The sequence below is a fragment of the Amblyomma americanum genome, chromosome 1 (genome assembly GCF_052857255.1).
Source record: "Amblyomma americanum isolate KBUSLIRL-KWMA chromosome 1, ASM5285725v1, whole genome shotgun sequence".
NCBI classification, from domain to species: Eukaryota; Metazoa; Arthropoda; class Arachnida; order Ixodida; family Ixodidae; genus Amblyomma; species Amblyomma americanum.
Window position 1 is genome coordinate 44,347,570 of NC_135497.1, and position 21,491 is coordinate 44,369,060.

At 48.2% G+C, this 21,491-nt stretch overlaps 2 protein-coding genes and 1 long non-coding RNA gene across 4 annotated transcripts in view; 1 reads left to right on the top strand and 2 right to left on the bottom strand.

The window, feature by feature from the left end:
• The window catches only part of LOC144112711 (uncharacterized), a 28,912-nt gene extending 20,360 nt beyond the window's left edge, over nt 1-8,552 (bottom strand). For both annotated transcript variants that reach the window (XM_077645540.1, XM_077645539.1), the window contains exons 1-3: nt 8,418-8,552; nt 7,874-7,980; nt 5,286-5,435 (exon numbers count right to left, since the gene is read on the bottom strand). The gene's annotated coding sequence lies outside the window, so the exon portion shown is untranslated. The remainder of the gene's footprint in view (nt 1-5,285; nt 5,436-7,873; nt 7,981-8,417) is intronic.
• LOC144112712 (uncharacterized) lies at nt 8,418-13,095 on the bottom strand. The gene is made up of 4 exons (XM_077645541.1): nt 12,961-13,095; nt 9,628-9,720; nt 9,067-9,152; nt 8,418-8,603 (listed from the first exon to the last, which is right to left on the bottom strand). The coding sequence occupies exons 1-4, from the start codon at nt 13,093-13,095 to the stop codon at nt 8,573-8,575; spliced, it is 345 nt and encodes a 114-aa protein (XP_077501667.1). The 3' UTR covers nt 8,418-8,572.
• A 217-nt stretch (nt 13,096-13,312) lies between these two features.
• LOC144112714 (uncharacterized) lies at nt 13,313-19,294 on the top strand. Its single transcript, XR_013310389.1, has 2 exons — nt 13,313-13,435; nt 19,116-19,294. It is a non-coding gene; the product is annotated as an uncharacterized LOC144112714 (long non-coding RNA).
• Nucleotides 19,295-21,491: the final 2,197 nt, after the last annotated feature.

A 21,491-nucleotide genomic window follows, 5' to 3' on the forward strand; every position in this document is an offset into this window, starting at 1 on the left:
TGGCACCCCCGAGTGTCTGCCGTGAGCGACCGTGCAATCTGGCGGCAGTCTTCGGCGTGCTGGGCAGCTTCAGAAATAGTTGTACACACAGATGAGGCAGGGCGGTATGGAAGAACTGTGTCGACGCGAGCGGATGGATGTCGGCCGTAGAGCAGAAAAAATGGGGAGAAACCGGTAGTGGACTGAGTAGCAGTGTTGTAGGCGTACGTAATATAGAGTAGAACGAGGTCCCAGTTCGTGTGGTTGGCAGCAACGTACATCACCAGCATGTCGCTCAGAGTGCGATTAAATCGTTCAGTTAGACCGTTTGTTTGCGGATGGTAGGCTGTACAAGTCCGATGAATGATATTGCACTCGGCGAGTAGAGCTTTAACGACATCAGACAAGAATACGCGTCCTCTGTCACTGAGGAGTTCACGAGGAGCACCGTGGCGAAGTATAAAGCGCTGCAAAATGAAGCACGCCACTTCACAAGCTGTAGCAGCTGGGAGCGCGGCGGTTTCTGCATACCGGATCAGGTGGTCAATGGCAACAATGACCCAGCGGTTGCCAGCAGCGGTGCATGGCAGAGGGCCGTATATATAGATGCCAACACAGTCGAAGGGGCGAGGAGGACACTGCAGTGGCTGCAACTGTCCAGCAGAGTGATGAGGCAGTTGTTTACAGCGTAAGGCTATAGAGATAAGGTTGAAACTTTCCAAGGGCCCAGACAATGGCCAAGCTCTCTTATTCCGACACAAAGTAGTTGGATTCAGATTTCGTGAGGGTGCGGCTGGCGTAAGCAACCACATATTCCTCAAATCCAGACTTGCGTTGGGCGAGCACAGCCCCGAGGCCAATGCCACTGGCATCCGTGTGTACTTCACTTGGGGCTTGCAGGTCGAAGTGACGCAAGATAGGTGGTGCCGTGAGGAGACTGCGCAAGGTGTTTTAGGCATCGTCGCAGGCAGGCGACCAACTCGAAAAATCCACATTGCTGCCGAGAAGCTGAGTTAAAGGGGCAGCAATGGCCGCAAAGTTGCGAATAAATTGTCGAAAATAGGAACAGAGGCCTAGGAAGCTGCGCAGTTCCTTAATGCAAGTAGGTTTTGGAAACGCAGTCACAGCACGAAGTTTGGCGGTGTCGGGGCGGGCGCCCGCTTTTGACACAACGTGGCCTAAAATTGTCAGCTCACGAGCAGCAAATCAACACTTTCTTAAGTTCAGTTGAAGGCCAGCGTCCGTAAGGCATGTTAAGACGTGCTTCAGCCGGGATAGATGAGTGGCAAAGTCGGGCGAAAATATTGTGATGTCATCGAGATAACACAGGCACGACTTCCATTTCAGGCCACACAGAATGCTGTCCATCATGCGCTCAAAAGTAGCCGGAGCATTACAGAGGCCAAAAGGCATGACGGTAAATTCATACAGGCCATCAGGGGTGACGAATGCGGTTTTAGGGCGGTCGTCAGCTGCCATGGGGACCTGCCAGTACCCAGAGCGTAAGTCGAGAGAAGAGAAGAGTTCCGCTCCTTGAAGGCAGTCCAGAGCATCATCAATGCGCGAAAGAGTTTCATGTGACCTTATTCAGGCGACGGTAATCAACGCAAAAACGAATAGAGCCATCTTTCTTTTTCACGAGGACCACGGGAGAAGCCCAGGGACTGTGTGAGGCCTGGATCACGCCACTCTGAAGCATGGTGTCAACTTGGTCTTTAATAACTTGGCGCGCTCAGTGGCTGAGACACGATATGGGCACTGACGCAGAGGGGCGTGGTCACCGGTGTCGATATGGTGGGCGACAGTCGACATGCGGGTCAAAGCGGGTTGGTGTGAATTGAAGGAGGAACGAAATTCATGAAGCAGAGTGAGAAGTTGAGTTCGTTGAGGTGCAGGAAGAGAGGCGTCGATGGAGGGAAGGAAAACGTCTGGAGACGAAGTGTCGGGTGCAGGAACCGGCGGGCTGAGGGCATTGACGTCAAGGGACGGGGAATTGTCATTTTCATCGCGGTGGAGAATGAAGTCAATGATTTGCATGGTACCCAGGCACTCACCGCGACGCACAGCAGAAGCATATGTAAATGGATTGGTCACGAACAACGTGCTAAGGCGAGCTGACAGAGTGAGGTCGGCATAAGGTATGGAGCGGTACTTGCGGCACAGAAAGAGGGGCGATGGTGTAAAAAGTATGTTGCCGTCGCGAACAAGGTTAGAAGTGAGGGGCACAAGAACAGAAGAACAGGCAGGCAGTTCAGTGTCTTCGGCAACGACGGCTGTGGCAGGAGTAGCAGAAGGGGCATCGAGCGGCGAGGAACCGCTGAGCGCAAAGAACTCAAGTTCAGCACGAGCACAATCAATGACTGCGTTATGGCGGGACAGGAAGTCTCAACCCAAGATGATCTCAAGACAGCAGGTTGGTAAAATGACGAATTCAATCACCTAGAGGATTTCCTGAATGACGACGCAAGCCGTACACGCCGCTAACGGCGCAATAGCCTGCGTGCTTGCGGTGCGGAGCGAGAATCCAGAAAGTGGGGTCGTCACTTTTCGCAAGGAGCGGCAAAAGGAGGCGGCCATGGCAGCCGGTGTCGACAAGCGCCAGAACAGAAACACCCTCTACGGAAACGGCGATCAGATTGGCGGGACATAACTGAGGCCTTGGACATTTCGCTGGTGGCGCAGTTCTCGCCTCAAGAACTGCGGCGTCTAGTTTTCCTCTTGCGAAAGATTCGGGTGCCGACACATGGGAGAAAGGGAGCGGCGACGAGAAGGTGACCGCCGGGTGGAGAAGGTGGTGCGATCAGGGGAAAGCGGGCGACTCTGTGGCATCTCGGCTGGCGGCGAGTAGTCACTGGGAGGAGGCCAGTAACCGGCAACTGGGGAGATCAGCGCACGACGATGGCAAAGCCGGGCCACATGACCAGGCAGTCCGCAAGAGTAACAAATAGGCCGATTGTCACTAGTACACCAGAGACTGCCAAATTGCCGAAGCGGTCGCAAAAAAGGTGTCGGAGCATGAGGAACTTGAGGCACAGACGCTTGAGGTGGAGCGTAGGTTGGGCGGTAATTAGGCGGCCGCGGCCGTGCGACGGCGGCAGCGTAGGTCAGGGGTGCAGCGACAGGTGCGGGCGGCTGTGCTGGTGCGGGCAGAGGGGCCGGTGGAAGGGCCTCAGGCACTTGTTCGCTGATGGCAGTGCGAAGGTCGGGCGCCAGGAATGGAGATTGCACAGAGGGGGATGGCAGAAGCAACAGCTGACCTGCAACTTCCTCACGCACAAAATCTTTGATGTGCGCCAACAGTTGCGAGCGGTCAGGTGCAGCCGACAGGCCGGCAAGCGACTCGACAGCCGCTGCTGCGTGCTGGCGAGTGATGAGCCTCTGCTTACGCAGCTCGTCGTAGCTCTGGCAGAGACTGACGACTTCAGCAACAGTGCGGAGATCTCGCGACAGCAGCATCTGAAAGGCGTCATCCTCGATGCCTTTCAGAATATGCTTGATCTTGTCCGCATCGGACATCTGGGGGTTGACACGTGAGCATAGGTTGACCACGTCTTCAATGTAGCTGGTGAATGTCTCACCCGACTGCTGAGAGCGCTCGCGCAAGCGGTGTTCGGCACGTAGCTTGCGCACAGCAGGACGTCCGAACACTTCGATGAGGTTCGCCTTAAAAGCAGTGCACGTGGAGAAGTCTGCTTCGTGGTTTCGAAACCACAGGTTGGCAACGCCAGTCAAATAAAAGAAGACATTGTTCAACTTGGTGGTATCGTCCCAATTGTTATATGTGCTCACCCGCTCGTATGATGTGAGCCAGACTTCAGCGTCACGATTGTCAGAACCGCTGAAGAGTGCCGGGTCCCGCTGCCGGATGGAGCCGGAAGAGAGGCCTGGTGAGCCAACCTGCACGGCTTGGTGGTGGGCGGCATCAGGCATAGCGGGCATAGCGGGCGGCCGGTAGCGTGCGGTTGCACAGGTCCAGGGTGGTACGAGGATGCTAAACCGAACCTCCACCGAATGTAACGGGGGCTTAGGTTAATGCTGAGGCGGCGGCGAAACCACGGCGGTGACCGAGTCTCTGGTCTATTCAGGTCAGCAGGCGGTCGGTCTGAGCGATGGCAGTGCGGCGACCTCTTCTTTTCCTCAGTAAATATAGGATGCCCTTCTTCTTCACACATGAATGAATTTTTATGGCGCAAGGGCAGCTGTGGCCGAGTGCCACGGAACAAGGTTTTATTTTTATTTTATTCACGGTGGGGTCAAAGACCCATTTCCCAAGCATTTCACCCTAAAGAAGCTGAGCACCAGACCAGCAGAAAAATTGTACCCATTTTATCTCCGGTGGGTACCCGGCAGCCCTGGGGAACCACAATAAATGTTCCATTTGCAATTGTCCTCTCATTGCATGGCCACTTTATTCAATCTTTCATATAACATATATTCGGATACACTTAGCATTCTCACATATGCCTTTTATAGTGGTACATCTGCTAAAACAAACTTCTTATAAGACCCCAGACTATAGTCAGATGATGAAACAGTAAAATTCTGCTTCCAGGTGAAGGCCGAAATCTGCCAAAATGGTGGAAAAAAATGTGGTCCTTACCCACATATATACAATACTTCCAACTCCCTCTCAGGATACTGTACAATATAATGCAACAAATTTTCTTACAAATGAACGATTTCTGAAATGCGGGTTCTGCTTCAAAGAAGCATTCGCAAAACGAAACGAACTTGAAAGCTTATTCTGCAATACAACTGTTAACCAATTCTTCAGACTTTAAGATTGGAATGCATTTGATTTTTCTGACTTCTCTGTACCTCTGTGAGACATTGCAGTAAACTGTGACTGAAATTTCACATGCGCCACAACTTGCTGCTTGACTTTTCGGAATGCCTTCATGCTCACCTGCACGTCGCCCCAGCAATCATGAAGGCGAATTCTGAATCCTATTTGAACTAAAAAACTTAAAGAATTTGTTTAAATCAAACTCGTTAACATTGGTTTAGATGACCAGACTAACACGTTTCCTATGGGATGACACACAGCTCACTAACTGCACATTGTGCGCTTTTTTTTATTCTGCAACGCCTCCATTCTTTCATTTGTGCGAAGTGCCACACATGACCCTGTATTAAGCTTTATGTACCCACAGTTCCCAAAACTGGCTAAAGCAGCCTCTGAAACCCTAAGTAATTGAACACTTGCATTTCATCTCATGAGTGTGTTTCTATGTAAAATGAGGACACATACACACAAGCATGCAAGCACGCATGCACACGTGCAAGGAAGAAGGTTAGGAATGCACCTTGAATAACTTCTGCATCAGCTGCCGAAACTGATCGGCTGCTGCCCTTGCTGACCGAGTGCTCCACAACTGTACCAAATATGTTGGCAAGAAGGTCCAAAGTACTGCAGATGGCATCGCCTTGTTGCCTTAGAATCCACATGGGGCTTTCTGCAAGGTTTCAAATAAAAACGGTGCAGCACACGTCATACACAAAAGTTCACAGTAACTAACAAACACTCGCGCATCAAAGCAGAGGCAGCAGCTGTGAAGCAGTACGCTTGCTTTCGATCACTTCCCAAAGTGATTCAGACAATAAAGGACACCGTAATAGAGGGCTTCAGATAATTTTGACCATCTGCGGTTCTTTAATGTGCACTGACATCCCATGGTACACGGCCCTCAAGCATTCTGCCTCCATCGAAATTCAACAGCGGCAGCTGGAATCGAACCCACACCTTTTGGGTCAGCATCTGAGCACCACAACCACTGAGCCACCGTGGCAACTTTAATGACAACAAAGGATGGCTTATGTCATTAGTGAACTAATGAGAGTTCTGTCTAGAAAGCAGGAGGCAAGTAGCTGTTAGTGGCATCAGAACTGTAAACCTAAGCGGTCAAGTCCCATGGGTAGCATTTCAGCGCATCTTGTAAATCATCTGTGCTATGCAGTCGAGACCGCTTATAACAAACATGAGCGTCACACGGCGCCCGCTCGTTATATCCCGAAGTTCATAGTAAGTGGACCAGAGCTTTAAAGACAGCTGCTTGTCAAACGAAAAAAATTTTTCTTTGCAAAAAAGTCCGCGATGATCGTCTCTTTTTGCAGTGCAGATCCGATGATTTAGGTTTCCAGATTATTTTAAGCAGAAGCGTGCTATCACCGAGGCCCTTGGCATAGAAGAGTTGTCTGAGGCTATCTATGTAGCTCATTGCTACAGGCGCGCTTATGGGTGCTGGCTCCGAAGCTTCATCCTCATCTGAATCCTCTGCGTCACTCTCGTCCCGCACTTCAGAAACGATGCTCTCGTTTGTGCACTGTTCCGTGGTGTCGGCGTCATCAACAGAAATAAAATCATTCCAACCAATGTCATGACCCCCCATGTCGGAGTTGGTGACACGCCGCCACAAACTGCCGCTGGGCTGGTCATCTGCCGAAGAATCAGGCTCGGCATCAGACACTGTGTCGACGAAGCCGCCCTTGCGGAAGCAGTTTTGCTAGCCAGTGGCCGTCACCACCGCACAGGCCGCTTTCATAATCTCTACCGCTGAACACAATGGAAGTGGGCTCGGTGTTCCCGTCCGCCATCCCGAATTACAACCTGGGCCCAAGATTTGAACTAAGCCAACGAAACGTCCGCACCGCAACAAGAGTGACAAAAGCGCGTGATGGGGTGGGCGTGCAACATGCACAGGTGGCAATCAAGCCAATCAAGCTAAGGATACACACGCACAGCGCCATCGGAGAGACCAATGAGGGGCGTCCGTGAGTGTCAGTGCGGCCACCTCTTGGCTCCCACGGAAAGCCTGCTTCACAGTGCGTGGCCTCCGCGATCGATACTGGCGGCGGCGTGGTTGATCGCAGAGGCCACGCGTGGATTTGGAAGAGGGTGAGGATAAAGGAGTGGAGTTGCGAGGAGGGGCGGGAGGGCGATCTTGGAAGTCGCGTCAGCAACGAAAGGGTAGCTCGCTCAAGTGCGGCACGAAACAAGGCGGGCAGTTCGCTCGTGATGAGGCTTGGGAAAGCATACCGCACGCTGGGCGCACAAAGGGGTTGGAGGCAGGTTATCCCGCATCACAGCGCCGGGTTTTAACCGTCCGTTCGCTGTAACCGATCAGCAGGGCTTAATGACGTTTGTTATACATGTGATTTAGTGCCATTGAAATAATGTATATTTTGACGGTTGCGCAGGTCTCGTTCGTTACAACCGAAAGTTCATCTTAAGTGGGGCCGTTATATGTGGGCTCGACTGTACATGCAACAACTTTTTTAAAACGAAGATTTCCTGGGCCTGGTTACATGCAACACTGCACTGTGTTTTGCCGCTTGAAAATTCGTCATGTGGTATGAGATTACGGTGATCGTTGATGTTGCCAGCTTGCAGCTGGCTGTAATTTGAAGGCAACACCGAGGCTACCAGACAACCACGCCTGCACTCTATCACTCGTTCTGGAAGCAGCCAGTGGCAAGCTGCACTTGGAGCTGTTGCTGCATGCTGGCATTAACATTGCAGAACTCCATGAAACTAGTGCAGCCAAATCAAAGAGACCTTATGCTGTCAAAGTGTTCTCTGATATGAGGCCACCCGTTCGTCGTCCTGCCTGCCATTGCACGCCGTCAGAGGTAAGCAAGCGACTATGCAGCATGAAATTCAGGTTTGAGTAAAGCTATTTCGACGATCTCCTTCCGCACCATTCATACCTGGACACAGCCTCCATTCGGAAGTCCATTTGAATTAACCGGTGTGAGATCCATTGCGTCTGAATTAGCGAGCATCCGACACTCGCTGGGACCGAGCCGTCAGTTTGAATCATCCGGATTTCCGAATTAACGGAGGCCAAATCAATGAGCTTTTACTGTACTTGGGAAAAAAAAATTGTTAGCTCACCACAGTAAGAGGTTGGTCAATCTTTCCAGCAGCCTCCCCAAGATCAGCAAGAAGCAACTCCGCGATGGTGTCCACATCCTCAGTCTCCAAAGCGGCCGTTATCTTTTCTGCAACAAGAGTCAGAAATGAAATGGCAGGTGCAGCTTCCTTGGAACAGATCCTTCTCTGAATGAAGGAACAATGTTAATGAGCTTGCACTGCAAAACAGAGGGCATTTCCTTCCTTCTGTTGCCTCCTGTTAAGTACTATGTTCAAAGTCGTACAGTTTGGCACATTAGTAGACTGTGCTAGGTGCCAAACATGAGCCAAACATGTTGCACTCAACAAAATGCACAAGCAGAAGCATAAAAGCTCGGCAAATGCAGCAAGGCATCACACAGTGTCCTTGTCATGGGAAGATGGAAGCACTGCCAAGAACCAAGAAACCTCAAAAGTTCTACCCCAGTTCTTGGAGCCCTTCATTACACACATCAACAACTACTGCAGGTGATAATCAAGACCTCGCAGGTTCGTAACCGTGGCAAAGTAAAGCACTTGCACTCACTGTCAGCAGTGACGTTGGTGAGCTCTGGCAACCGCTGCAAGAACGTGCTCGCGTACGCCAGTCGAGCAAGAGACACCTCCGAGGCCTCCATCAGCATCAAGAATGGAAACACCGTTGTGAGAAGTTGCCCCTCGTCCAGTGACGAGCACAGGTCATCACACACAAACACCAGTGCGCAGGTCAAACCTACAACAAGCACGATGGCAGTTGTTGAAAAAAAGAATGGCTACTTCAAAAAATGGGCTCTGACTCGTCAGTTATGTGAGCCACTTTGATTAACTTTCTCCTTGCTTTCTTTCAATCTCCTTCTCCCCCATTCATGAAGAAGTGGGGTGAATGTATCATATTTGAAACTCCACCTACGTGCACACCTCAGGCATCAAACACACCACAAGACAAAGCCTGTGAAAAAACTTCTTAAGCTGGCATAAGTTATGCCTTACGCTAAGGCTCCATCCCAATCAACCCCAATCGAATGAACGTGTATGATGCCATTCTGACAACCCCTCATGAAAAAGAAAAAAAATGTGAAAGGAACCAGAGAAAAAGAAAAATATGCGAACCAGCAAAGGCCATGCGTCGATTAAATGCAGGACAATTATAAGAATACACGCATGCTAGGAGCAGAGAGGGGACATTCTGCACACACCATTTCTTGCTCTGCTCTGTGGGCTCAAACAGGAGGCGCCTCAAGGTGCCAAGGACAACTCCTTGCTCCAGAAACTTGCACAGATCCTGAAACAAAGAACCACTGCAGATTGAAAGAAACTGCAAAAGGATCCCACAGGTCAACTGGCATGTAGACATGACTGAAACATTACCCAAAAGATGAAAATTTACAGATGGGTTGTAATTCTCTTTCCTGGCTAGTTCTACCACCATGCAGCCACAATCAAAGAACCTGAACCGAGGGGCTACAACACAGTATTAAGTAGGGGAAAAGGCACAAACAAATAAAAAGAAAATCGGACTTGAATTACAGAAACATTTCTTTTTTTACTGTTTTGCCAACTGCTGTCACACTTATCCCTCACACTACTCCCAGTGCATATGTCATTCATAATAAACTGCTGTTAGCATGTTTTCTGTAATGCTTTTATGCAGCAACAGCAAAGCAAAGGTGAGTAGGCAAACAGTGACAACAATTCAAAGTGAAATCAGTGACAACTATTTAATGCAATGCATGTAACAGCTGACACAGTGCACTCACCTTGCCAAGTGCAAGCACTGCTTGCACCAGCTCTGGTTCAGTGCCAGCTAGCCGAATTTGGAGAGAATCCCGAGCAAATTTTTCATCCACGTCCTGCACAGTAAAGGCATAATTCTGAGCCAACCACAATAATCAAATGTGCTCGAAATGCACCCATCATGCTAGCTCAAACAAATAGTGGACATTTTTATCCACATACTATACATTCCCCCAAGACTTGTAATGGGGTTGGTTCATAGCCCTGAACAATCTGGATCCATGGTTATGCCAAATATGACCAGATGTACCAGCTGGCAGGTAAGCTTGGTCCAGCCAAGGTGAAAACTTTGCTGACAGATCGAAGGATCTGTGCTGACTAAATTAATTTACAAAAGAAACAATTGTTGGAGAGAACAGAGAAGCACTGAGAGAGGAAGAGAGGTGGGCACGGCGCCGACAAGGCAGAAAATAGTACGACACATGGCCCCAGTTGCAAAGGCACTCACTGCAGAGAGCTTAGTTGGAAATTGGTACCGATGAACTGAACATCACAGAAGAGGTGAAGCTCTCGTTGCAGCTAGCACTTCTAACGTACCCTATCATCTTTCTTCAGTAGCCATTTAAGGTTCCAGTTAATAGCTCTGCCTTGGTGTCCCTTGTGGGTCTTGAACTATGGTCACTTCCCAGAAGGATGGTACCAAAAACCCAGAACTCTGAAGGTATGAATGGAGAGCTGAAGACTACTACAGAAGCTGCTACCGAGAACACTGAAAGTGTAGAACTTTACACTGCCTGCAGCCAGGACCCGACGTCCTTGAAGAAGAAAACCAGTTTCTGCACTAGAGCGACAGAAACACCGAGCACTGACGGTATTTCGTACCAGCATTACCTGTGCACTTTTCTCTTCAACTTGAAAAGCTTTGTCGTGCACGGCACTCAGCTGGCATTGCAACAGTAATTGAAATCTTGGCAACCCGCCATCCTCCCTATCCAAACCCGTAGTTGAGCTGCATGTTAATCTGACCATTCTTTTGATAGAGGCATCCCCGCCCAATGCGGAATATGAAAACAAAGAGCGCCTGATGACTGGGAGCTAGGAGCCAAGCTCCAAAAGCAGCTGGAAGCTGCGCCTCCATCTGTTATAGATTAATGTGATGCGAAAGGGATGCGGAACTGCAACATGCTACCAACTAAAATCCACGTGCATCAGTTCGCTATTGAAGCTCTCAGGATGCATCAGAGAGAAGCGAGGCCAATAGGCAAACTTTTTAGACCAGAAATCAGCAGGTTTGATGGAACTATGCTCATGACTATAGCTCCTGGGATCAGTATGAAGCTTCAATACATAGCAATGAAGCTCTATCAAAAGTCATAAAAAAGCTACTGCACTGGAAAAGCAGGAGATATGAGAAGTCTTTCCTTTACTGAAGAAAATGACCACAGTGCACCTGACCTAGTTAATGAGCAGTCTAGGAGAAAAGAACTTGCTCTAAATGATCACAACTCACCTGTTATGGCTAGCAACCATTCTGTTCATTGGCGACACAGAAGCATTACAGCATTTAATGATGAAGTCATTAAGAATGTAAGATGCCATGGGTGTGGAGCAGTGGAGCGCAGTGCGTCACTCAAGAAGCCTGTTGAGAACTTTGCCCTGAGAAATGATAAAACAACAATGCAAAGACACAACCGAAGCAACCAAGACCGGTTTGAAGGGTATTCCGCATGGTTAGACTCTGAACAAAGAAGTTCACAGCAAAGAATAAATGCAAGAAATTGTCGGACTCATACAGAACCAAATAAACTCGGGTCAAGTCATTACAGGCATTAAAGCAGAGACTATTGCACTGCACGCACTGCATCTCGGGTATTTGAGCATCCTAACAATTCCTGACAGAATGAATAGGACTCCAGGCACGCTTCGTCATATATATACCGAAACACATTATGACAGATGCTGAAGGCTACATATATACCCCGCTACCCACAATGAAGTGCCTTCATTGTGGGTAGCGGGATTGATGATAGCGCACCTGCCTTAGAAATTTGTTTAATGTTTTTTTTGGTGTCTTCATTGTGGGTAGCAGGGTTGATGATAGCGCATCTGCCTTGGAAATTTGTTTAATGTTTTTTTTTTTAGGGGGGGGGGGTTTATCGCATTTGGGTGATTACAGTACATCTGCGTTTGACGGGACAATCTTACATGTGTGTGTGTATTGTATAAATTGACTTCTTACTGTCGAATAAAATTCAGTTGTAAGTTCAGCGCCTTCCGTGTCTCTCGTCTCGTCCTCTTGTGTGTGTTTTAACGCTGGTTTTTAATGCGATGGATAACCACCAACTCGCCCAATCCTCAGTTCTTCTGCAAAGGTGTGCATGCAACCTTCCAAATCCACGCAGATTTTTGTTTTTGCAGCCATACTCATTTTTGTTATGAAATTAAACTTCAGGGCCTATGTTTACGAACCGGTGTGGACAGTGGTGGTCCCCGGTCCGGCGCACCCATATCCCACATGCGGACGCTACAAAAACGGGCACTTCTGACCTCTTTCAAAATTTCAGAACCATTTTCTTGACGCTGCAACATGATGGCTTTATAACTTGGTAGGGTGGCTTCACCATAGAGCAGTGGTGTCGCGTGAAGAAGGCACACGCGAAGCCGAAGTTGAGTTTTTATTTTCAAAACAAAATAGTTGTCAAGGAAGTTGCCGAAAAGACAATAACATGCCTGACTAAGCGTAAACTTCCTATAACGTCGCACATCACAGAATGGACGGCGACAGATGCCACACAATATACATACAGGTTTATTGTCATACATGTCTGCCATATCCCCCCCCCCCCCCCCCCCCCCACCTTTTTCTAGCTATGCTCAGACCTGCTACTACATTTCGCTACATTTCGATGCATTTCGCATAGCGCAATCAAGAGGGTTATGCCTCAAAGAGACAACTTTAAATCTTGGCCGTGCACCCTAGTGACCACACTGCCGAAGCCAGCGTGCATCCAAGAATCAGCTTACTATGCATACATAGGCATGGAACAAAATATACAGAAATTAACCCACCTTAGTGCTATGCTGCTGTATTGCGCGTGCTTTACATAATACTTGGATCAGGCCTTTTGTTCTTAGATGAGAACTACTCTCGGCGAGCTGAGCGACCGTGCTTCCTGCGGGCTGGGATAATTGGGCTCTCGAACCTATTCTCTTGTGGCCTCTCGTGCTGAACGAGCAACCTGCGAAACGGCATCCTGAGTCGTGCAACTCTCACTGAGCACCTTTCCAATGCACCGTTCCCTCCTCGCGAAAGAAAAGGAGCGCGCCACAGACCTTATGAATGGAACTGCACTTACCGTTTGTGTCTGCCGAGCTAGCGAAGTAAAAAGACCGTGCACAAGGTGCAAGTCAACCGAGCGGCGCGCATTGACCCTTGGCAGAGCGGCACCATTTGCAAGCAGGCGCCTGTGCTGGCGTCCCATCGTTGTCATGACAACAAGTGCTGTACTTCAATGTCTGTGCTTCGAAATTATTTTTTTCTCGTAGAAAACATCACTTGTAACAACAATCTGCAACATTCGCTAAGTTTTCTTGACAAACGCGACACATCGCCGAACATGACGTACGGGCGCTCACAGCCAATCCTGCCTCGCTTACAACCAGGTCGAAATAACGCAAGCATTATTTCAACCCATGACGTCGAATCTGGTTTGATCAAAAAACTTCACATCGGCTTTTTTTTTTTTTTCCTGTTCATGTTTGAGCCGAGTTGAGCATTGCTTTAGTAGCACTACGGCCGGTCGGCGGGAGGAGTGTGCGATCGTGTTGCACGTGAGTAATTTGTTCTTGCTATCTGGCGTTTGCAAGTTGTTTCCATATTTTTGTTTTCCATGGGGGTGAAGTTTCATGGCATGTCCAGTCCGTCAACTATTTCTTACCGTTCTCAGATACTTTGTCCCCTTACACTTGAGCATTGTGGAAGAGCCGCAGCTGCTCTTAAGATGCTTTGTGTCCTTGCCTTTGTGCAGGGCAGCAGCGGCGTCTTCCGCAGTGCTCAGGTGCGTGTGGGCAAAGCATCCAAAAATGATGACTAGCTTGGCTGGTATTTTCTCTTGGTCTCTGAATGCATCATATGGTCACAATTTGGCAAAATTATGGACATGTATACCAGGGAATCGCTTCGAAAAGTTATCCAGAATTTGTATTGTGAATAAAAATAGCACAACACGCATAATTTTTCGTTTTGTGATACTGCAGATTACACGAACCAAGAACAGAACAGCAAGGTTCTACTGTATTTCTTTGAAGGGCTGTGACGGTTTTAAAGGGTGTCTAGCAACCTAGAATTGTCAAGAGGAATTTCGTTTACCTGGAAAAATCGGCGAGTTGTGAGGGATACCATCAAGAAAGTGGTCAAGTCTCGGAAAAGGACAGGCTGAAATTAACGCAGAGGTCTGCTGCGAGTTTTAACGATACTGCGAGTGTCCAGCACACGGTCCGTTCTTATTGGCATGACATATTTTTGCTTCTAATGAGTATTAGGCATGGCAGCCTGTCTGTTCTAGCTGTCTTTTTCTTGTCTTCAATTAAGTGAGCATTGTGTATACTGGTTCACTCTGTACAGGTTGCCACACTGCTCATTAAATTTGGTCTGGTGCATATGAATAGACACAGCTACATTCAAAAGTATTTTCTGTGGAATAAGCCGTAGTCATAGTAATGTGCAGAATTCATGCACTTTCAGTATACTGATGCGAGGTGCCACGCCACTCCAGTGTGGCATCAAAATCGATCTGTAAATCTTGCTCTCAGGCCCCGTCAATCTTGTAGGCTGTTGCAGAAACAAATGGAGGCTAGTTTCTCTGCGGTTCGAGCTGTGATGACGAGGTCGTAAAAAGCTGTTTCTTTTTGTGGAAATCGCTTGATGCTTGTCCTGTGGCATTGCTGCTATCGAAAGGGATGCCAGAGTGTGCCTTCATTGGAAAGGCAGTAAAAGGCAGTGCTTCTCAGTGATGAGCAAACCAACCTTTCAGCCCTCTTGTTCAAGGGTTCCTTCTTGAAAGCCTGAAGTATTCTTTTGCAGTACAATGAGCAGTGTATGGAGCCCCTGAAAGCATGCAGTGTGTTCCGTTTAGAAATTTTCCAAAATTTTTTCAAAGTAGAGTTGTTTGTTTCTTTTGTGAAAGCACATGTAATGTCAGCACATATGGCCACCACTCTTATGAACCATTAAAAGAAAGCAAGAACTTGTGAGCATAATTTTAAGACTTCCAAATCTAGGACTCCGGATCGCCCAGGCACTTTTCATCTAGTGAGAAGGGAAACAGCTGCTGAAATTCCTGCACGGATTCCTAGTTGAAATGTGTCAGCATCTCTGGGTCCGTTACGGCCAGGGATTCCAGTGTGGTGAAACCCATGCACAAGAGTTAAGTGGGCCATGTCCCATCAAGAATGCTGCATCTGGGGCAGCATTCCACAGCTGGAGGTGTCACAAGGGAGAGTGGAAGAGGTCGTCTTGTTAATGCTCTCACTCTTGTTGTAGCTTAAAGGGACACTGAGAAGAGCTCTATCAATTTTTTTTTTGTTAGCAAAATCTGATAGTTCGGCATTTCATGGCTTTGTTGCCGCTTGTCCGCGAGCGAAAGGTGCATTTATTTCAAAGAAATTTGGATTCCAAGTGGAAAAAGTTTTTCCCGCCGCTCCGATTCAAACTCGAGAACTCTTATGACGTCACAGGACGAAGTGACGTGAAACGTGACGTAAACGCAGACTCCGTGACTTCTGGCCGCTAGCGGTGCGGTCTAGCAGCTGCCAAAATGAAAGCTACCGCCGCCGCACGTTGAAGGCGTCTATCAGGGGTTGCTACCGTCGCTTCGTTTACGCTTGCACCGGTGTCTTGCCAGCGTAACGAGTGATCCCGTTCCCGAACCCGACGACGAAGTTCTCGCAAAAACTCCAGCCCACATTTCAGCGACCTTAGCCCCAGAGAGCGTGTGATGCTTTTCAGGGAGCACAGTTAGGTTAGGCACCGGCGGGTCGTTTCCCCCTTCCTCAGTGAGCAGCCGTTGATAATCAGATATCATAACCCCAGTGCGGGGAGTCGTGAAGGGCCAGGACAAGGTCGGCGCGTTGCGCCCATCGGAGGCTGACCGGGGCTTTGGGGACAACGGATTGTGATTCCTTTAACGGCGCGGTTGCACGGTGCAGCAGGCTGCATCGAGGTCTCCCACGGTTGCAAGGGCCAATTAAAGTTACTTATTTATTGTTTTGCCACAAGAAACGGGTGGGTGCTCAAGGGCGCTTGCGTTTAAAGTTGGTGGCTTGAAACTAAAGCCGACGCACTACGCTTCAACGGCTTCCGCTAGATCCAACGGGTCCACTGGATCGGGCTCTCGCCCACTTACATGTACCTTCAGATGTGTACTTTGAATGGAATAATTTAGCCGAGAGCTCGAAAAGAACAGCTCCGCCCAACTGCCGAAACTATTGAATTACGTCACAACGCGCACCTCGCCACGGAGCCGAATCGGTCTAGCCGGGCCGGCGGCGGCTGACGCATTCGGCGCGAAATAGAGACATGCTCAAAGCACTCCGCCAGTGCGGTCAGTGTGCGCCGAAGCCGCTGAACGCGTCAGCGGTCAAGCGCAGTTGGAGTATAGAGGGTCTCGCTTTGGCCAACGTAACGTCACCATGCAGCGTGTGCGCGCATTACGCCGGCGTATAAACGTTCCTTAACAGAGCCTGCGCTTAACCACTAACCAACGTATTCGGTGGCGGCATCTATGGGAGCCACTGAAACCCCCCGCCCACTCATTGAATAAAAAATAATCCTGCACCGAGGTTCGGGATCGAACCAGGGCCTTTAGCGTTTTCAGGCGGAGATGCTACCACTCCGCCACGACGGCTCAAGGTTAACCATTAATAAAGGCGCTTCTAGTGAATGCACTCTTCCGATGCAGAAGTCTTCGCACTTTCGTTACGTACATCCTGGCCTAACAGCACTAGGCCGTCAGCAATTTTTCTTAACTGCCTTGTACCTTATCTCCCGTCCCTAATAAACGATTTCCGTTAAGTAGTTTGAAGTTGCCTGGCACAGCCAGGAATGTTTCGCCGAGCGAGCGTGCGAAGAGCACAAGTGCTCTTTATACTGTGAACGGCCTTCTACGATCACCGACCATCGTGCCATCATAGTTTTTCATCGGCTGTGGCGATCACCTGACCAGCCTTAACAAGCTCCTTCAAAGGTTAACTAGCACTTGGAGTTCCTCTGCTGTTCGGCGCTTGTAAATCGAGGCGCGTCAAAAACAAAGCCTCGGGGCACGCAAAGCGCATAGACGCAAAGCGCCATATCAAATCGAAACTCTCCTGGCTGCCTGTGGCGCCGCCAAGCATCAGTTTTCTTTGCTTCCAACATTCAGGTTGCCTTTTGTCTGTCTTCCTTGTGTGATAAAAGTGCACTGTTGGTTTTAAAACAAAACTTACTTTAATATTGAACCGTGCAACCTTCCTTCGATAGCCTCAAAGATTCGCGACCTCCATGTAGGCAGGACAATTCCTCCAAGGTGGCGTCTCTTGTCCTATGACGTCAGCACGCTTGTACTTGCGAGATCGACCTGTGGCGGCGATACCTGTATTTTGGTTCTTGCTATTTTCTACCTTACAAGAGCTTTGTTTTCAGTAAGAGTGGCGTTCTTGTGATCAGGAGCTGGTATTTTATCGATACAAGCCAACTTCAATTTCTGCTCAGTGTCCCTTTAAGCTGCTGTTCATCGATTTTTTGTGTCATTAATGTTTCTCAACAATGCCACATCACGTCATACGCCTTTTCAGTGTCTGAACTGTGACAAGAGCATCTCCACCGCAGCCGTGGGCTCGTGCTTGAGTGCTCGCCTCGACTATGGGAGGTCGTGGGTACGATTCCCGCGGCCTCCGGTCCACCAGCCAATTAATCCAATGGGAACAGGCGGCTCCCGGCCTAGTGCTCGGCTCTGCAGGGGTGCACTGTGTAGGAAGGATAGCCTGCGCCTCAAAATTCCCGTCAAATGCGGACACAAAAATGTCACCACGTGGTTAAAACCCGCAGTCCAAATCTCTCACCTTGTGCCAGTTACAAAACTTAACGTTCACTTCTCTAGCCTCAAGACAGATGTGCCATAGCTCTCTCCGCTCACAAACCTCCTTCGAGCAAAGTGCAGCGGTATTTTCTTGCTACCGTTGTGGCTGGCTCACACGCATCGGCAGGTGTGCATGACTGGTTTAAAAAAAAAAGATGGGACTTCTACCGCACCAGATGGATTTAGGGTTGTTTGACGCCGGAACTTATCTCTGATCCGTCAAGGCAACGGTTTGGTCGAAGACCCTTCTCCCAAGCATCTCACCCTAGATGAGCTGAGCACCATGGGGGCGAAATCTTAAAACCGGTGGGTACCCGGCGGCACTGGGAATCAAACACAGCACCTCCCGAATGTGAGGCGGATGCTCTACCACGAGGCCGCGCTTCAGTGCTATGATCTTTGCCAAAAGGCCGAGAAATGAACAGTCGAAAGATTGTTGTTCAGCGACTTACAAAGTCAAGCTGTCATGTTTTTTCCTGAACACAGTTATGGCTCAGACTAATTGTACCATTCTACATGATTTTTCCTCATTCATTGAGATGCTCAATAAGCTTTAGGATGCGATAAATTATAGAGAGGAATGACATGTGTCTTTTCATCACTGCATTTTGTGGAAACATGTTTGCGTTGTAATTTCAAATATCTGTTTTATAATTTGAACTAGTCAAAAATAAAGCATATCGCAGTACTGGCCGGCATTTCGAAAGGCCCTGATATGCACAGCATGTGTACGAGACCAGACGATGCAGCGGTTCCTGTGTCACTACTATTGGAGCCCACATGACCAGGGTTGCTGCTCTTCCTTGGGAGTGACGTCATAATGCACCCCGACACTCAGAAACCGAAATCGCTCAGTATAAATAATGCGATAATATTTAATGTGCATATTTGAATTGCAGAGCACGTATCACATGCTGGGTGGGAGTATGCAATGTTTGAAACTAAGAACACTCCAACCAAAAATTTGATGTCTTCACCCCGTTTAAGGTTTTGGGTTTAACATATGGAGCTTGTGACCTCCTGTGTGCCAGCTTCAGAAGCCTTTCAGAAACTCTTTCATTGTTTGTCTTGACTATTTTTATTCATTCTTGGTCTCTGCATTGTACACACTTCTTTTTGTGTGTGGTTTCTCTGGCACATCTTGAACAATGTTCCTTTTATCCTTTTTTTTTTAGGATCTTTCTAGTGTCCATATGCAAAGCCACTACAGGAGTGCGTGGGCTGCTGCTGTAGCCTGTTGGGAGATGTCTTTATCTTTTTTCCTTCATATGCATTCCATTACTTGTGTATTTGTTTGTGGGTTTCTCTTAGTGGTTTATTAGTTGCATTTTATTGTTCTGAGCTTGCATACTTTTTCTCTTTTCATGGCATCCAACCCTGTGTATGACTGATACTAGTGGAGGGACTGCAGCAGCTGACCTTGCATGGCGCGGCATTCTCTGGTCCAAGGCTCCTATTCCCCGTTCCAGGCTACTGGCTCAAGAATGTGCCCACAAGTCTGCACCTTGGCGTACAGGCAGTCGCATTAGGCCCACGTCGGCCAGGACTTCCTTGCCAAATAAAGTATTCCTACTGACACGCCTTGTTAGTAATTAATGAAGTGTATGAATAAATGAGTAACAACTTCGTTGGCCGTATGGAAAAACCGTGTTACAAAGCAATTTTATTTTTTTAAGATTATACCCAACCACCACATTGTTTCCTCTGAGTAACCTACTCATATTTGAGGTAAGTGCTTGCCGTGTGTCACATCACAGTCTGAAGTGTTCCTGCAGAACCGCATAGTGCCTTCCTGTTTATGCCATTGCAGCAGAAAATGCTCCACAAAGCTAATGAAAACAAAGAAATTTCACTAACATACTGCTTTGAGACAACTTAAACGGGTGCTGAAGCCCACTGAAAATGTAAATCAGGGAATGAACAGGATGATTGTGGGCACTGCATGTGCCTACTTTTATTGCATAGGAGGGGCCAGTTTCAACTTTATTACAGGAGGGTAGTGACTTTTCTAATTGCATCATCACCGAGTGGGATGCTTGTACCCATACCACCACCTCATTCAGCACTTGAGCGATGACAGTGCTAGAGAAGCTCTTGCTGAACATTATAATCTAGGCCCTTTGAATTGAATGTTCATCGTAGGTATTTTACAAAGATAACAGCCCTAGCAGTGCTACTGGGATTGCAACTCGCTGCAAACGAGGCGGATTCTGTAGCGCTGGGCTCTTGCTGGCAGTTTGTGAAATTGGCATTACCCGAAACTGCACTGTAAAAGAGCATAAAGAAAACGATGTCTTCCGCAGTAATTCATGCCATGCAACATGACATGGAAACCATCACACGGCCAGTTAATTTATTGCCTTCAGGTTCAAGACGTCTGCCAGTTTCTATACGGTAGCTTCAGACTGTTGGACTGGAAAATTACATTCTCTTGAAGGCACTTTTTGAGCAGGAGCTGGACTTGACCTGATTTTCATGATTTGTGCTTCGGGTGCACAAACTGGGTAATATCAAGCTTTTATAGTCTTTTTTATATTATAGTCTTCTCTTATTATAGATTTATGGTCTTCTCTTACTGTTGTGTCCTATCTTTCCTCAAGCAGAACAGTGGCTTGAGCTATGTGGTTGAGTGAAGTTGCATCACCTGTTAATGTCGGATTAATTTTTTTCTTCTAACTTATCACAGCTGCTGAGGGCCATTATTGCCAGAGGGTTATGTAAGGTGTGTACTGTACACAGACAGGGAAATCTCTTAATTCCAACCTGCGGTATTTACAAACTGGCACTTCGCTTCCGTCAAAATCGCGTATTTCAGTGCGACAAAGCTGCGCCTTTACCCTTTGTTTCTAATCAGCATAGTTTGAACAAATTTTCGGTCACTTAATAGTTTGAAGTATCGAGACGTCGAATGCCTGACCAGAGCCGCCGCGGTGTCTGAGTGGTTATGGCGCTCGGCTGCTGGCCCGAAAGACGCGGGTGCCATCCCGGCCGCGTATTTTTTGCGGCTGGACAGGAATGCGCCGCGAGAAGGAAAGCACTGAAACGAGGTGGAGAGACGCTGCTTGGTTGGCTGAGCGATTCTCGGGGCCGGCTGTTACCAGCAGCGGGCAGCATCCCCCGCGCTGCCTGTCGCTTGCGCGGCAGCGGCGGGGCGCGCGTGCGTTTGCTCGACGCCGCGGCCACGCGGGGTACGCATGTTTGCTACCCCGTAGGTAATCTGGGTAACATATGGTGCAGCCCTAAAACCACTATCATTGATCTCAGCCAGAAAATTTCCCTAGCCCAGCCTCTAAAGCCTGTATGTTATAATGAACATGGGAAGTGGGGCCAAATCATCGAAGCTGTCAAAATCATCTGTGGCTTTTAACAGCTATTGTCCATAGATGACATGCGCAGACAAACTGCTGTATGGATGCTGGATATTTTTTCGATAGATGGCTCTTTAGTGTATCTGTTCCATTTTGATTTTTATAATGCTGCAGATATGGCTGTCAAAGGCAGATAATGGTCATTTTGTCAAGCATCATTTGTCAAGAACAGTCTTGCATATTGCACACATTTGCAAAAATCCATTTTTTTTTTTGTGGAACAGACTCCTAACAGTTCTATGTAATAATAGTAAGAATACTTTATTGCTCCACAGTAATAATACATCTATTTGTTGAGTCAGCCCAAACTGCAATTTCTTGTAATGGTGTGTACTCAGCAGTCAGTACAAAATAGTTGCAATAGAAATCAGTTAAGCAATTCAGAATGAATGAAGCATGGTCAGT